General features: G+C 35.8%; 2 protein-coding genes across 5 annotated transcripts; one reads left to right on the forward strand and one right to left on the reverse strand.

The window, feature by feature from the left end:
* The first annotated feature begins 9,164 nt into the window (after window positions 1-9,164).
* LOC114724690 (DNA repair protein XRCC2 homolog) lies at window positions 9,165-17,588 on the forward strand. 4 transcript variants are annotated; one of them, XR_003738344.1, is made up of 12 exons: window positions 9,174-9,559; window positions 9,744-9,891; window positions 10,544-10,647; window positions 10,951-11,021; window positions 12,285-12,347; window positions 12,907-13,050; window positions 13,820-13,922; window positions 14,322-14,358; window positions 14,446-14,546; window positions 14,634-14,699; window positions 17,180-17,339; window positions 17,516-17,588. XR_003738344.1 is itself a non-coding variant. In XM_028911101.1 (11 exons), exons 2-11 carry the CDS (start codon window positions 9,389-9,391, stop codon window positions 14,652-14,654), a joined length of 963 nt encoding a protein of 320 aa, XP_028766934.1. In that variant the 5' UTR covers window positions 9,171-9,284; window positions 9,363-9,388; the 3' UTR covers window positions 14,655-14,893. The 4 variants fall into 4 exon arrangements, 3 of the variants coding, with proteins under 3 accessions (XP_028766933.1, XP_028766934.1, XP_028766932.1); XM_028911101.1 differs by lacking the exons at window positions 17,180-17,339; window positions 17,516-17,588 and having other exon boundaries at window positions 9,171-9,284; window positions 9,363-9,559; window positions 14,634-14,893; XM_028911099.1 differs by lacking the exon at window positions 17,180-17,339 and having other exon boundaries at window positions 17,516-17,534.
* On the reverse strand, window positions 15,704-16,234 carry LOC114724686 (uncharacterized). The gene has a single exon (XM_028911093.1). The coding sequence runs from the start codon at window positions 16,232-16,234 to the stop codon at window positions 15,704-15,706; it is 531 nt and encodes a 176-aa protein (XP_028766926.1).
* Window positions 17,589-18,204: the final 616 nt, after the last annotated feature.

Consider the following 18,204-nt stretch of genomic DNA (forward strand, 5'->3'; position numbering starts at 1 on the left):
CTAAAGCCTCCTGCCATCGCGAAACAGATCGCGGGCGGTGAATCCAAAATTCGTGACCTTTTTTTTTTTAAATAAGCACAACCATTTTTCCCCCTCAAAATCCTTCAGCTTCTTTCCGTCAACGACGTTACCCTGTGTTGTGGATATCATCTCAAGGACTAACGGAATATAAACGGCGTTAAGAAAAGGAAAAAAATGAAGACCCAAGGACTGGATCGTCTCCTTGTTCGTTGAGCATCGCAAGTACAGTAGCAGTTATGAAGACGCAACACATTCTCTATTCTGTTGAGCAAGGAAATGATCAATATACAACGGCAAGTATATATTTGGTTCCATTCTCAAATTTATCATCTGTATGAACGGGTTTTATATGTCTCTGTTCTTGTGTGCTTTCATCAGCAAGGTTTCTTCTACTTGACAATAAAAAAAATCCTTTGCAAAAAAAAAATCCTTTGCAAAATATTGCTGAACGTTAGCCTCTGCTCTGAAGTAGCTAGCTCAGCAGGACTTCAACTTAGAGCAGATGGAAACACAACAATTTCCAGATCGCTTGATCAAATTCTGTGGAATTTTAGCCTATCTAACTACAGATTTGTATAACTCGGGAGATAGTGTTTTATATGATCTTGTGCAATTCATTTTTATATATTTAATTTTAGTTCAGCTTAGTCATAGAGCTCATCTAGGAATTAATTTTTTTAAATGAACAACTCGCACTGTTATATTACATCACTATCATGACACACCAGCAGTACTTCAGATGTTTGAGATAGGGTAAACATGATTGATTTCTGGTTGAGTACATTTATTAGGAAAGCACCAGGCACGCAATCCTTATGCTCACATGACTCCATCACCCCGTTCTATTATATTCTTTCAATATTCATCCGGCCAAAAACAAAATATTCAACTACTCACAGTTATATATAGATCCTTGGATATTTTTTTTTGATACACTAGAAAAGTAAAAACTAAAAAACCGAAAGAGCACATCTAAGTAATATCCAGAGTCGTTATTAGCCATATTTAGCCACATTTTGACGCTGCCATGTTGTGTCCTTCATTGCCTCATTAATACTCTTTTAGTGTTTAATGTAAGATTTAATTAATTAGTTTGAATAGATTAAATATATTAGTTAAATTGGTTAATATGATATGTTTTTTTTTTCTTCTAAAACATCTAAACGTTTTTCTTAGTTCCCTCTCTTCCTTTTCTATTTAATTATTGTTGAGTAATATCAATATAAATAATTTAGGAAAAAATTACTAAATATATAAAATAGGTATTACATATAGGACTAATATCAATTTTTTAATTAGATCCTATACTAAAAACAAAAAGATTATAAATATTCCTCCAATTTTATTTTAACAAACTCACATACGTGTTTTTTTTGTGTTTGCGTGCGTGCGTGCGTGCAATATTCATTTGTTGGACAGTACCGCCATCTTTTTTTTTTTTGGTTGCCCACCAGTTCACCGGAGCTTTGCTTTGACTACATCTGGATCCGACTCTCGTCGCGCACCTAACTGTGGCGGATGAGTCTCTCAACGGGGATTTCTGCATACGTTAGGCTCGAACTCGAGACCTTGCTTAAACGGTACCAACCGCTTACCATTTGGACCAATCCCCGTTGGTCCCGCCATCTTTATATCTTCTCTCAACCACTGAAGATTCGCGTGAGAGCCCAAATAGCATACATATTCACAAAGACTCTTGATCGAGACCAGTTGCATATGTTACTATGCAAGTTGGTTAGTTTGCATACTGAGGGTTTTCAAAGGCAAGTTAAATGATTTTGGTTATGCCACTTTAATTTTTTTATATTATTAATAATGGCATGATGGATATTGCGTGTTATGTAATTTGCTGAACAACGTTGCACATAGAATACTGTTGTCGTGCAAGAATTTGCAAGAGTTCAATATAAAGTAACGTCTCTGTATAAGAATATTCAAATGAATTAGATGTTATACTTTTTGCATAATATTACTCCCAATTTTTAATATAAGAGCGAATTACTAATTTAAATAAATTAAAAAAGTTTGTTAAGTTACTTATTTATAATAAATAGGTATTTTTCTCTAAAATATTTTTACTAATCATGTGTATTAACTGGAACCACCATGTGATAGAATCTTTCATATGTGCAACTATTATAAGAACTACTTTGAAAAAAAAAAATATGAGAGACAGAGTGAATTTAAAGTCTTGTATTATTTTTTTTTTTTATACAAGAAGCAAACCAAAACAAATTAACCCTTCTCCATCTGCACTACCTAAGAAAGTGTTGGAGGAGCATTGCACACCGGGTGGTAGCCAGGTAGAATAGCCAAACCTTCCTTAGCCAAGAGATCCGCAGCACTATTAACCCACCATGTAATAGGTTTGAAAACAACCTCCCAATTATAGCTCATCCATCGCCGTGCCTCAAAAACAAGATTGAAATCAGCATGAGTTTCACTGGCTCCCTCTTGGATGAGCCCCACTGCTTCCAAGGAATCAGATTCGAGAATAAGCTTTCTAATCCCAAGGTCCCAAGCAATTTTAAGACCAAGCACACACCCCCAAAGCTCAGCTGTGAGGTTATCACCCCCAATGAAATTAAACATAAATCCCCAAACAAAGTCTAACATAAATCCCCAAACAAAGTCTCCATGTTCATTCCTAAGGATCCCTCCATAAGCTCCAATATTCGTAACATGGGAGTAAGCACCATCAATGTTAAATTTAAGCCATCCCGAGTTAGGTGGTTTCCATTTGGAAGAAGCCATATGAGGAGAGTTGTGAGGCCGCCCCCTGCAGAACCTCTCATGTGCTTCATGCATCACCTAAAGCATTGATTGAGAGCTTATACTGATCAAGCTATTCGACAGGTTCTTATGTTCAAAGACCCACATATTCTGTTTCCTTCAAACCCACCAGCACACAATTGCGAACATTTGCCTCCACTGCTCACTATCCTTACTTTTGTTTGTCATGAGATTCCACCAGAACCATTTCCCAAAATCCATGCTCATAAAGCGTCTCCAGGCCATTGGGTAGACCAACGATAGCCACAACTCCTTGATCTATGGGCAGTTACAGAGCACATGAATGGAATCCTCAACTTCCGCATCACACACGGGACAGGATTCCTCGGAGATGAGCTCCCTTTTTTGATGAGAAGCATTCATGAGAAGATGTCTGTTTCCAACTAACCACAAGAACATACTTACATCTTTTAGGAATTCGCAACTTCCAAATCTTGCCCTATAGGTTTTCAAAATTGTCCTCTGCCTTTTGCAGGGAATCATACACTGAACTAATAGCAAAAAGGTCGCTCTTGTGCCATTTCCATTAGGCCACACCACTTGTCATTATTTCAACCCCCTTCTCCACATCGTCCCAGGCTTTTTTGATTCCTAACCACACGTTAGATCTAAATCTTGTGCTTTCAATTTTTGGCACAAGGTCAGTACCACATTTGTACTTATCACGGACTACCTTTACCCAAAAAGCATCCTGCTTCATGATGAGTTTTCCATCCTAGCTTCATCATAAATGATTTGCTTTGGTTCTTAGCATGTTGCAGTCCAAGACCACCTTTAACCTTCAACTTGCACACAGCATCCCAAGCAATAAGAGGGATCTTTCGGTGCTCTTCACTCTTGCCCTACAAAAAACTTCTCTGGCATTTATCTAGGTTCTCACAAATATTAAGTGGGAGGGATGCCATTTGCATTGCATATCCAAGAATAACATAGGTCACAGAGGAAATTAATGTAGCCCGACCTGCTAAAGAGATAGAACTAGCCTTCCATGAAGAAATTCTAGCTTTAACTTTATCTAGAATCTCATGATAAGTATCTACTGAAACACGTTTATGGTGCAAAGGAAACCAAGATATTTTCCCAAGTCCCCTATCATGAAGAAGCCCAAGGTCTGAGCTAATCTCATTGCTCCTGTTATGGTTAACATTACTAAAGAAAACATTCTAATTTTCATGATACTGGCCTTTAACATCGAGGAGGCACAAAAATTATCAAGATACTTGCGTATCACATCAGATTGACTAAGAGAGGCTTCAGTAAAAAAGATGATGTCGTCGGCGAAAAACAGGTGGGTTATAGGAGGTCTCTTCACCGTCAATCTAATTGGTTCTAAGATCCATCATTCGCAGCTACTTGAATTAGGTGAGCAAGTTTTTTTCATGCATATAACAAAAAAATACGGGGACATAAGATCACCTTATCTCACCCCTCTATATGAATGAAAACTGTTTGCCTTTTCTTCATTCCACCACAGTTGAAGCTTTGCTGTAGAGACATAAAAGGAGATAATCTCAGTAATATTACTTAGGGGTTAGATCTCAACAAGGCACCCAAGCAGAAATTCCAGTTAACACAGTCGTAAGCTTTTTCAAGATCGATCTTAATCGCCATCTATCCCTTTTTGCCTCTCATTGTTCTTATAGAATGAATGACTTCCTAGGCTACAATAATATTATCACTACTATGCCGGCCAGGAACAAAGCTATACTGGTTGGGAGAAATGATCATGGGAAGAAAGAATTTTAGCCTGTTGACAATAATCTTTGTTACCACCTTATACATCACATTGCAGAGGCTTATAGGTCTTAGATCCTGAAGCATTTCAAGAAAGTCTTTCTTAGGGATAAGAACAATTAGGCTCTCATTCACTCCCCTAATATCCTACGGGTTATCAAAAACTTACTTAACAAAATTAATGACAGAAAGACATACTGTGTCCCATTGGTTCTGATAGAAAAGAGCATTGAACCCATCAGGGCCATGGCTTTTAGGGGTCCTATACTGAATATTTCTTCTTTAATCTCATCATCACTTATTTGTCTTCCATACTGACAGATTAGATTTTCTTCCAACCTTAGGAATGAGAGAGCGCACTCCAAAGTAGGCCTATTATGAGCATCTTCTAAGAACAAGCTCAAAAAGTATTCCTTGACCTTTTTATCTTCTCACTATCATACTCTCATTCATCTAGATCATTTCAGAGACAAACAATGCTATTCGTCTTACTTCTACGGTTAGCACAAGTATGGAAATGCCTTGTATTATGATTCCCAAGTACGGACCACTCCAACCTTGCTTTCTGGGCCCATAAAAGTGCTTCTTGAGTTAACACACTCTCAAGTTCTTTCCAAAGGGAATAGTGAAGGTCTTCAAGATGTTTCTGATATCCACCTCGAGCAATAGCATTATTCACACCATCAAACCTACACAGGAGTTTCCTCTTCCTAGCTTCAGTATGATCAAACGTCGTCTTTTCCACTAAGCACATGTAGCCATAAATTGATTAATATTTTCAAACCAGTTAACTTCATTATGCAGCTTACTTCAAACGAACTCCTGAAATTCCTCATGCAGCACATATGTCCCAATAAAGCAAAAAGGACGTGATGGCTATTCTTTGTTGGTTAACGTGTCTAAATTCAAGAGCATGGGTCTATGGTCAAATTTGTAGAATAGAAGGTGATAGACCACTGCATTTGGGTACATGCAAGCCCATTGGTCATTCATAAGCAACTTGTCCAACCTCACCTCCGTACTTCCTCTCTTCCATGTAAAAGTTGGTCCCACGAAGTCAACGTCAATCAAGTACATGGTCTCGACCCAATTAGAAAAGTCCTTGTCAATGGATTTTTTGCAAGGGGAATTAGACACACGTTCACACTTAAGCAAGGTCGCATTGAAGGCTAAGCTTGTATTTTGCAACCTTGAAAGAGAAGTCAGGCTTAAAAGGACTAGTTTTGTATAGGCGAAAAATAAACGGGCCAGCCTTGTAGGGCTGCAGGCTGGCCCGTTTAGGCTTGCCAACATTTTAAAAAAAAATTTTATATTTTTTTCTTAACTTAAAAAGAAAACCCTAACATTTTATACATAACATACTCTTAGTTTTACTTAACCCAACAGCTCACACTGATAGCATTCACAAAAAAAAAATCACCATAGTTGTTGGAAAAATAACCAAAATTTAAAACTAGGTTATTCACAAAAATGTATTGTTATTTATAAGTTGTCAAAACCTGTTAAAATACTGTATGTGTAATTTTACAATCTTTATTTGGCATTCTCCCATATTTTCTATACTTGAAATAGAATTGATTAAAGAATCATTTGAATTAAAATAAAGATTTATATCATTCTTCTTTTTTGTCGGTAGGACAAATGATTATTCTTTATGCATACTAAATTTTTTGTTAATTATTTATAATTAAACTAGATCATCCACATTGTAATTATTTACTGAACTTAGTGTTTATTTAGTTGTTTTATGTTTGTCTTCTATTTAGTTTGTTTATTTAATAGACTCTATTACACTGTGATAGATGTTTAGACATGGTGATGTTTATGTTTATAACTTATTTTTATTTATATTTATACCTTTTATTAGTAATTTTATTGTGTCATTTTTATTATTTAGATAAAATATGCAAAAAAAATGAAAAAAAAATTACATTTTAGTTAAACGGGCAAAAAGCTTGTGGGCCAGCCTGAGTCCTCATCTCATGGGCCGGGCTTGCAAAAATAGTTTATTTTTGGAACTCGGACTTAAACGGGTTAGCCCATTTAAGCTTGGGCCCGTGTCGGGCCGGCCTTGTAAGACCGGGCCAGCCCGTTTTCCTAGTACTAGAAGTGCCAAAAAACTTAAGCTATGATGCTTCTTTAAATCTCGTACAAAATATGAAACATCTCTACTTTCTCTCTCCTTCCGCCATATTAGACTAGGCTCTCTTCTTTTCTTCACTCGTTCCATAAGTTCATCTCCTTAACGACCATTCTTCCCACATGCAAATGGCTCACTATTGCTTTCAAACCTCTCCATAATTATAGCATTGATTTTCTAATACTATAAATTTAATTTTGTTTGGTTGAAACCCAAATTCCTGTAATATTTGACCTCCATGGATGATTCTGCAACAGTACTCGTTTCTGGGACCATTTCCTAGTGTTAATGGCTCTAAAGAACCTCTCACCACTTAAGATGTACTCAGCTAAAGGTACAAAATTCAAGCCCAAACTATGACTCCCCTCCTTAACAAACTAATTAGGAAGTGTCATAGTCCCATATTCACCTTTTACAAACTTGACCAGGTAAGTATTAAGAAATGAGACTCTAAAAAGGCCAACTATTATGTGCATAGTGAAGGCAAACCACATGATTATAACATATCATATAAACTAGTATCAAAATCTCCTCATCCCACTCACTGATTCAAGTCATGCATATGCAGCAATACTAGTACTAGCATGCTCAAAAGAATTTAGAGTATCATATGAATCATTAAAATGAATTACAAACATGCTTGAAAGAAATAAACTACTCATGATTTTTTTTTTCACATAGGTATACGCATATAGAACATGCTCAACATGATTCAAATAACAATGATAAACAACACATTCATATCCATTTTTTTTCACCGTATGTAGTCTCAATAAGTTGTGAACCAAATAGAATTTTATATGCTAATACTTGTATAATCAATCATACAAACAATTCGCATACATGTAAAAAAAAAAACCCACAAGTTGTCTGTCCTCCTTTAATTCATATGCGGTCAAAACAGTAAATCTAAGCAGTTAGAAATCAGACTTTACAAAAATCACACATACACGAAAACATTACTTTGTGACTTGAAATCACTAAATTTATATTAAGACCAATTTAAAGCTACCTCTAGCCTTAAATATGCTCCATACATATAATAAAATTTTAAGTGTTTATATATATTAAACTAATTATTTATAAAGAAACTTTTTTTATATATATAATGTTCTGCCATTTACAAAGATATAAAATATTAAGATAAAATAAATTAGTGTGCTTATTTATTTACTTACTCATCTATTTATTTGTATTTATATTTTATTTTTTTATTTTAATTTACACAAAATAGTCACGTTATAACATGTGAATGGATTTTTTTTAAAAAAAAAATAGATAAAATACTTTATCGATAGATACTATAATAATTATAATAAAATAATTACAAAACAGCTTTTGTAATTTCTATGGTTACATTTTTTGTTCCTTGAGTGTAATTATTTTGGCATACAAGGAAATACAACAATATTTTATTTGTAACAATAACAAAGTAAAACAAAATTAAGAAGTTCATCTTTATGATTATTCAATACCTAAAATTAATAATCATTAATACTAAAATTATTAATAAAATTTATTCAAATATACAATGATTGAGATATTACTAGCTGAATGAGAAAAAATAAAATTAATAACAACATAATCATTTAAACCGATTCATCACTTACTTTTACTGGTTCACTTCGGCTTGATTGGTTCACTCTGGTTTTCTAACTTTGCATACAAAATTCAAATTCACCTAGCCACAACACCAACTCTGTTTTGCTTCGTTTTTTCACGTATGAACAGAGAAAATTTACAAATTGAAATCAGACACAAATGGATCAAACCCAAACCAACTAAATAACATATAAGTTATGCTTCAGGCACACACAAGCAACCATGACTAAACAAGCATTGTAATTAATGGCTAACAAACATTGTAATTAATGGCTTCCTCACAGCCACAACGATGACTAAACAAGCAACCATGATTTCCAGACATATATCTTCGTACTCTTGGTCTATCGCTTACAAAATGTTTATTACTTCTCATCTTCAACACATGTTTATCAATTCATACACAAAACCTAAGTTTAAATTCGTCCAAATGTTTCCATTCCTTCTATTAACTCTGACACAGCAACGGTAACAAACAAAACAAGAAGAGAAGAAGAAGATTGCAAATGACGAAGAGAATACGAGCAGAGGATGACCACAAACCTGTCAACGAAGCTTGCTTCTGCTCTCAATACTTGCACAACAGTATTCGTTCTTTTGAGCCTTCTCCACAAACGATGATATCGTCTGTGTCAATCTCCAGTCTCGTTTTTTATTTATGATTTAGAGGCAAATGAGTAAAATGAGCTTTAGCACGGGCGACAAAAATTTGTACCCACCATTTTAATTAAGAACATATTTTCAGCTATTTAAATAAAAATCAGGTTGCGCCTTCCGTTTCATTCTCACCTCTTCCTTAAACTAAATTAGCACCTCCAATAAAAAAAAATTTGGATTTTCCGTTTTCAAGCCCAAATTTTCCTTGAACCAAACGGCCCTTATAGTCTGACCCGTTCATTGACGGAACATTTCCCGCACAGTGTGCGGAAGAATTCTGTACTTCCACAGAGGCCCTATCTTGAGTCAGTTGATCCGTGTCTCCATTTCGTTCGAGGTATTTACAATTGATAGGAAGACTAATATAAGCCACTTGAAACATCTCTTCATATTTCATGTCAAATTTCCTTATCAGATTCCAGAATTGATGTCCGGATCCCAATGGAGAGATGGATTGACGGAGATGAAAACGCCAATCAGATGCTTGCTAGGGTTTCCATGGCCCGACCTTTTCTGCTTCCTCCCCCACTTCACAGGGTTCCTCTTCGCGTCGGCAATGTCGTTGAGCTCATTGGTCCCTCACCTTCTGCCAAAACCCACATTCTCACTCAGGTTTCTATTTGCATGTTTTATTCTGCTTATCCTTTTAGTCACTCTAAATTTATTACAACTTCAAATACATTTCTACTTGCAAGCGCATTTCTTGTGGGATTGGATGGTCATGGTAATTGGGAGCAAGAAGTTTATAATGATATCATCTATCATATGTTTTGATTTTCGTATTGTTTACATCCAGACTGCTATCAATTGCATTCTTCCTAAAAGGTGGAATGACGTAGAATATGGCGGGTTGGATCGCTTGGTTGTTTTCGTTGACCTAGACTGTCGTTTTGATATCATGCGTCTTTCGGAAATGCTGAATTATCGGATTATGGAATTTGAGGGTGAGTTATAGCGCTTGCTTCTGTTGGCACATATCTGTGTGGATAATAGATTACCCTGTTAGGCTCTCCAGCCGCTGTTATCCCCAATGCATTATCTCACTTTTGACTGTTGCTTTGTATCAGGGTGTGTGAACAGGTATTCACCAATTTATCTAATTTTATTCCTTGAAAGTGAACTTCAAATATGTAAAATTATATATTTTATCTGAGGCAAAAAAAAAAAATATATATAATACTCCTTCCGGTCCTATTTATAAGCTTCAAATTTGAGAAGGAGTGTGGTTTGTTTTATAAGGCTCAATTTAGGGCTTGTCTTGACATTTAATGTATTTTTTTTCCAATACTAACCTTACTTATTTCTTTCTTATCATATTTTTCTGCACATTCTCTTTTATTCTTTTTTTCATTTATTATAAGGGCATATTTGGAACAAAAGTCTATTTCTAACGTATTTATTATTTTTAACTAATTTTAACTAATTACTCGTTATTTGTGAATTGGTTATTTGAAGTTTTTAATAAGGACTGGGGCCCGGAGGGAGTAATATACTCTCAAGATCGTTTGCTGTGCAGTGCATTGCAAGTTGCAGCTCCTCATTTCTATAAAAACAATCAATTAAAAGATTGCTGATATATCCTCTCTGGTGGAACAGGGGCAGTTGATGGAGATCACAATAAGTCATTACATGATTTGTGTATGAGCCGTTTCCTCTATATCCACTGCTACAATAGTTTTGAATTCCTTCAAACTCTCAAGGTGAGGAGTCACTTTTCAACTTAATTCTTAAAAGAAGAAAGAAGAAAGAAAGAAAAAGCCTTATCTTAATAAGTGAGGGCAATTACATGATCTCACAGTGCCATCAGATTTGATCTACAATCGACCATTTAAAATATCATTCACCATGAAATCTTGTTCTAATTTAAACTTGTTTTTTTTGTGTACTTCAAAACTGTATTGTCAAAATTCTTCCTTGTTACAATTGTTAATATTTATAGAGCGTCACTTTTTAGTTTTACCGTATACCTTGTTTATATATATATGTATTTCATTGTGCGACAGACTTTACATTATCGCTTACAAAAGGAGGAAGAAGCTCATGGGGTTAGTTCACTCATGCTTATGATTGACAGGTTGGTTTCTTTTAACACTTTTCTGGTGAAAAAAAAAAAAAATTGTCTACGGGTGCTTTCTGGTAGGTGGGATTGAGAAGTGAAGTTGCTGCCTTGGGTAGTTGAGAACAATTATCCCCATCATTTTGTAGGATTTTGAGCAATACAATGCTTACTGTTATCTTGAATGTCATTTTTCTGGTTTGTTCATGCTTTAAAGTAGCCATGATGTAATGCTGGCTGGCTGACTAACCATGATATATCATTTAATCACCAGACTGGCTAAAAGTCCACATTGGAAGGTTTAAATGGAATCAATAAATCATGAAAAACACATGCTTCACAATAATGGAAGCAGAACTCAAGAGAATCCCTAACTCATGATTTAATTTCTGGTCATATGTCTAAACCTACAGTAACTCTTCCCTTCCCTATGAGAATATGATCAAATCTTGATATTCTTATGATTTGAACAGCATGATATCTAGGTCAAGGAACGTATATGTTTCAACTATTAGTGGGCTGGACTTATGCTAGTTGTCCTATTCTTGTACTTGGCTGTATGAGTATAAATACAGTGGGCACATCAGGAACTTGACGAAGTAACCCGTGATCACATTAGAATTTTTCTCTCTTTCTCGCTGGCGCTATAACATGGCATCAAAGCCACTGGTTTTGAGTTGATGGCATCTTTCTTCTAGGGTCGTTTTCATACGTTTTCACAAAAACAGGGTTCTACTCAGACCATGCTTTGCGCTAAGTGCTAAATCATTGCATGCCTAAAAATGAACTAAAGGCTTTATGCAGTTTTTTTTTTTTTTTTGGCAAAAATTTGGTGTGGCTTCTCAGAGCGGAAACTAAGGAGCTGCTTGGTTAGGGCCAAGTAAGGATGGCAAGTTGGATCTTGTTGTTTACATGGATGAAATTACACCATTTAGCTTTGTTTCATAGCCAACTTTTTCTGACATACCATTTACCAGTAGATCTCAATTGATAGCATTCTTGAGTGTCTTTCTCAGTCTCTTTCTGCCTCTCTACCTCTCTTTATAGAGCTAAAGACTATCTGCTCACTCCTTATCAGTGCCTCCGTCGACCTTCTCTATACATAATCAAACCATCTTAAATGATTTATTACCATTTTCTCATCAATAGATGCCTTCTATTTCTCTTGCTGGTATTGTTACTTTGATGTTGCATTGTTTGGTAAGATAACACTTGGCACTGTTAGTCATTTCCCCACATATTTGACAAGCAAACTTTGTCTTGGCAAGCTCTGTTGAACAGTATTGGAGCTTTTCACTGGGTAGATCGTGCCACGACATTCTTGCCTCGAAGAGATAGTAGCAGGTAACTGGTACATATATTGGTACTTTATATTTTCCGTTAGATGGCATGCCTTCTTTGTCCCAGGATGTGGAGATCAGTACGAACTTAGAAGGTCAATTTCCCTGTTTTGTTTACCTTTAAGTGAAAATCATATACTTCAGAAGGAAGCAATAGAAAAGACAGAGACCAGAGTTTCATTTGATAGCTTCTATCAGTTTGGATGTTATAATTGATTATCTAATGATATAAACCCCTTTTTATTAGGATGTCTTACGAGTATCAGGTATCCTGATCCATTATCAATTTCCCAGTTTATTGAAACCAATGTATACTGTGGGCTCTCGGCTTGTTATATCCTAAAGCTACTATAGTTAAAGGTTGCTCATGTAATGAAGTGGTCCTTGTCTGTGAAGGTAGAGTCTTTAATATAGTGGCAAAATTTGTAATTAGTTGTCAGCTGGAAATGTGCTGAATTACTGATTTTAAGGAGTCATCCATCCCTACGTTTGTCATCATCTTATCATATGGTGCATCCTGAGATATATGCTGGGTTTAACTTGCGGATTTAAAAATTGATCAGGAAAAACCTTTCTCCTCAGACTTTGTCAGAAGCAGTAGTTCGTGAGATAAAAATAGTTATTCAGATGCATCCCATGCTTATTATAGCTACAAAGTCGGCCATTTTTATGGATAGACTTTCCTCTGCTTCAAATTTGGCGAAGTGGTGAGTCCTTCAACAGTTTTGGCAATTTCAAGTCATGCATCATTTAATATGCGATATAAGATTGAAGCAGAGTTTTCATATTTCACGCAGATTGTAAGAATGGAAGGATATCTTTTGATTTAGGTGCAAGGTTGATATATTATAATATGGGTTTGTGAATACTCATCCGCTTTTCCAGATTAAAGATCACAAGCCACATGGTTGTGTTGAGTTACAAGTTTGAACCTAATTTGGATACTCACAGCAGAAGGCACTCACAAGAGAGTGCGTGTGAGAGAGAGAGAGAAGGAGGAGGAGGAGGAGGAGGAGGAGGAGGAGGGGTGGGGGGGGGGGGGGTTCCTTTTTGGCATGGGAGAGTATATATTCACACAGACGAGAGTAACAGACACCCTCTTCTCCCATGGGTTCGGTTGTCTTCAGAAAGTGTGGGAAAATAAAGAAATTAAAAAACCGAAGTAATAATTTGAATTTTAAGGTTAACCAACTTCATAATACTACTAGTATTTAATTAACAGGCTTCCCTCCCGAGTCGCAGTGAACCCATTAATTGTAATTTCAATATATTTTTTTTCCAACCTGGTAATCCTTCGCGCTGTGATAATGATTTATTGGGTTCCTTGCCTTTGCAAACCTTGGACTATGCCGCTTCATCTTTTCATAATTCATCAAGCATATCCTCTATAAGGCATTTTTTTAATTAAAAAAAATCTAAATTCCAGTATCTTTATCTTTCATTCATGTATGTTTGTACATCAATATTGCATGGCAGGAACTTCATAAAAGATAATCGGCAAGCTGAAAGAGTTTGCAGGAGTGTGACAAGAAATGATCAACCCATTCAGTATCGTGAGTATATGCCTTCTGTCTGGCAGGTAAAGCTGTGTAAGGTTATTGACAATTGTGCGTGCATGTGTGTGTTTATGAGTAAAAAAATGAAGATAAAATTAAAATGATTGTTATTAACTATAGAAAGAGGAGAAATGATTGGAGATGCAGGGACAGAAATGAGGAAAAGAAAATAGAAAGTGGAGTTGTACGGGTCCTCGTTTTCAGAAGCAATAGTCTGACTGTTTAGAGACGGAAACTTTTATCCCTTGACAAGCGTTGTTGAGCTAACTTTAGAAAGTGAATTGTCCTAAAATAATGAGCTGGGTGTCATAATCCATAATGGCTCCAGATGCTGTTTTAATTTCCTGGACACAGCTCGGTTTGGGAATATATAATTGAGGGCTATCTTGAATCTGGAGTGATGTGCCTCCACTTAATTGCAGGCCTTTGTTACACACCGAATGCTCCTTCGTGCTTCGGGTTGGTGTCAATTCCTACTAGTTAATAATAGTGTGCACCTGCTTTAATCATTACTCATCAATTCAGCATATGCTTGTTGCTTTTTAGATGATTATCGTGTTGTGAGCAATCACGAAAACTGCTCGTGCTATGCATTGGAATGGTTGTTGCCGAGATTGAATTCTTTGGAGAGATTCGTCGTGAAAGATGTAAGAACGCAACCTACTGACCGTAATTTTGACTTTTGAGGATTTTCCATCGGACTGGACTTAATTTGGCTGTGTTTGGACTTACAGGCAGGAATATTTGTTGATTGACGCATCCTTACAAGGATGTGATGCAGCATTTCTTTGCAATTGCCAGTAGAGAAATTTGTCTTTTCTCAATTTTGCCCAAGCTATATTATTTTGGGAGAAGCCAAAGCTATGTTTATATCTAAGTTAATGTCATGCTAGAATTGTGTAAAGCTAAACAGTAGCTGATTGTATCTAGCCAATAATTAGTACTTCCTCCGATCCAATTATTTAACTAATTTAAATAAATTAAGAAAGCTAAATAAATTAGTTAATTATAATAAATATGATTAGATTTTTTTTAAAGATACTCTTATATAATATTAGATTGTATATTAGTTCATAAATTAGATTAGTTATTTGGAAAAATAATAAATATGAGAGATAAAATATATTAATATGGTATAACTAATTCCTAAATTAGAGATAGAAATAATTTTTTAAAGTTAATGTCTGCCCAATCTTTCTGTATTTATCTTGAAATTAAATTAAGATAAATGAAAGTAAGTAGTCTATCATTATTAAATAATTTGTTGTTCATTATTATAAAATACAGAGTGAAATACATCAACTTCTTATCTATTTTACCTACATTACAACACAACTGTATATGACAATCGAACTTAGGGCCGTATCCTACCTAAAACTAGATTTTTGTCGCCTGTTGGAAAGTCGGGGGCATTAAAAATGTATATTATTTTTTGTTTTTAATATAAGATCTAATTTGATTTTTACTTTGATTCTAAATATAAGATTCTAATTCACTTTGTCTATAATATTTATATATATTTTTTTAAGATAGTCTTTCTAACAATTATAGTTCTAACTAATATACTTGATGAGCAAGAATATTTTAGAAAAAAAACAACACATATTTATTACAAATAATTAATTTAATTTTTTTTTAATCTTTTTAAATTAGTTAACTAGTTTTTATAATTAGGACTAGAGGTAATAGTACTAAAAAATTAAGTAAACACTGATTTCGGCCCTAAGTAAAAGGAAGTAATTTTTTTTTTTTTTTACAAAAGGGGGCCAAGCGTGAGCTTGGAAAGAGAACATCTACTAGTTAGTCATAGAACCCTCCTCCTCAAGGAGGTCCAAACATTTGGGGTGGGGGTAGTCCAAATCGTGAAGTTGCCCGCCATGTCATGCGCGGTTTTTGCTAGACGGTCTGCACATCTGATTGTGTCTCTGGGTGCATATTTGAGTTGTAGAACCCATTCTGAGAAGATCATGTTACGAGCTGCATTGATTTCTTCCCTTAGGGGGTGATTTTGGCCTCCATCTCTCATGATTAGATTGTAAGCCTCCATAGAATCTGTATATGCTATTACGTTCTTTAGTCCGTACTGCTGACAGCACTGAAGCCCTTGCCTTAGCGTGTGAAGTTCTGCAGTTGTGCTTTGTGCATATCCCAGTTTGCATTGGTACCCAAGTATCCACTGTCCATATGAGTCTCGAATTATGCCTCCACCTGTTGCTTTCTGTTCATGATTAACTGATGCATCAGTGTCCAGCCTTAAATAACCTTGAGGCGGTGCTTTCCAGACAGTTTCCTCTCGGTCGCTAAAGTTGAAAATTTGATGTTTGTATTTCCCCATCGCATTGTCTTCCATGAGTTGAAACATGGCTTTGTGGCAAATTTCTTCCGCGTTCAACCGTCGCCCCTCCATAACATTACTACACCGGTTTTTCCAAAGAAGCCAGCATATGAGACAAAAGACTTTGACCCATGGCCATTTCATAAACCGTGGGGTCCCTAAACTCTGGGTCATATTCCTTTTGAGCCAAACCTGCAAGTCAGAAGAAAAGGAAGTAAATATTGATCATGGCATTATGTTTTTGCTTGCCCTGCTCAACCGGAGTCCTACCACATCTAGACTAATCCGGTTTGACCTACGTTAGTCACCTCAGGGGGTGGGCGAGTCTGCTCCGTGGGTTGTTTTGTTCCCAACTCCAACTCGAAGCTGCCTGTTAAACTAAAACAACTCTAGCTAGTTGATCCAAGCGTTTCGGCTACAACCTAACCGCCTTTGATTCCTGGCCCCTCCCTCATCGTCTGTTGCTTGTTCTACTCAGCCCCACTTCTTCCTCTTCTCAGAAAAAACCCATGCCCACGGCCCCCACTTCCGAGCCCCATTTCTCTTCAACAATGAAGAAGATGGAGACATTTTACCCCACTTTCAAATTGTCAATAATCCACGCCATAATACTCATCTTGCTATCTGTTTCATCCCTTCATCTTCTTCAAGGTCGGATTGCAAGTCCACTCATTCTCTTCCCATTTTGCCCATCCACAATGCTTTCCAGCTTTAATGGCAGCTCGATGAAATAGCCCTCTTTCTCCACACTGGAATGAACACCTTCAGTGACTCGGAATGGGTACCGGCCGTGGCGACCCTTCCCTCTTCAGCCCATCCAAGTTCAATGCCGCTTAGTGGGTTCAAGTTGTTAAAGAATTCAGATATTCTCGAGTACTGTTAACTGCAAAACACCGCGACGACTTCTACTTTGGCCATTCAAACAATATTGATTACTCTATGCAGTCGAGCATGTGGAGGAACGAGATCGACGATGTCGCAGCCAAGTTGGCTGATTCTGATCGTGGTGGAAGGCATGGTGGTGGGTGAAGTATGTGTTTGTGTTGGAGAACAATGCCGATGCCATTGTGGTGCCACCGATCGCCGTCTTTGTCACCGTTCGCAGGTCGCGATCGTCTTCTTCATCGACATTCTTCCTCTCTGTTCCTTCATCCATCTCAGACATGAAAATCTGCATCAAAGTCTTCTTGTTTTTTTCCTTACTCCTGCATGTATTGATTTAAATTTAATGCTTCAGATTTTGAGTGGATTTTGTTGTTTGCATATTTGTTTATGGAACAGGTTCAGCAAGCAAGCTAGCTCTAACAATGGAGGTTGAGTGATGGAGATGGGGGAGGGACCCTTTTTCAAAATGAAAAACGTGATCGGATAAAAACAAAACTATAGTTTTAAAAATATTTTTAGTCTGTCTTAGGGGTTGTTTGACGACCTTCAAATCATGGTTTCAGAAGCACTTTTATGCAAAACGAGATAAACTCCTCTATATATTTGTTTCGTAAACTGTAAAAACACTTCTGAAATTATAGTTTAGTTTCTATCCAAACACCTCTTTGATTTGCTGAAAAGTGATTTTGAAAAATGATTTTCGGGTTACTCAAACACTCCTGAAATATGAGTGATTTGGCTATATAGTTGCTCGCCCGCTAATTGTTAAGCCAATTTTGATTGGATCTAATTTTTATATTTATTAATTTTTTAAAATTATTTTTATGGATATTTCTTTAATTAAAATAAAGTAAGTGGAGGAAGAAAGATATTAAGAAAGATAATTACGATGTTTTAGGAAAAATATGTTATATTTCTTATAATTAACTAACTTATCTAATTTTTTAATTTAATCAAATTAGTTAAATAGATCTTATATTAAAAACACTAGCCTATTTTATTTTATTTTTTAATTTATCCAGATTAAAAAAATAATTATAAAATAAGTTTTAAAAGTTATCATTTTTTTACTATGAAACTTATTA

This window comes from Neltuma alba, unplaced genomic scaffold (genome assembly GCF_004799145.2).
Source record: "Neltuma alba isolate B1F8T4 unplaced genomic scaffold, ASM479914v2 tig00012195_pilon, whole genome shotgun sequence".
Classification (NCBI taxonomy): Eukaryota; Viridiplantae; Streptophyta; class Magnoliopsida; order Fabales; family Fabaceae; genus Neltuma; species Neltuma alba.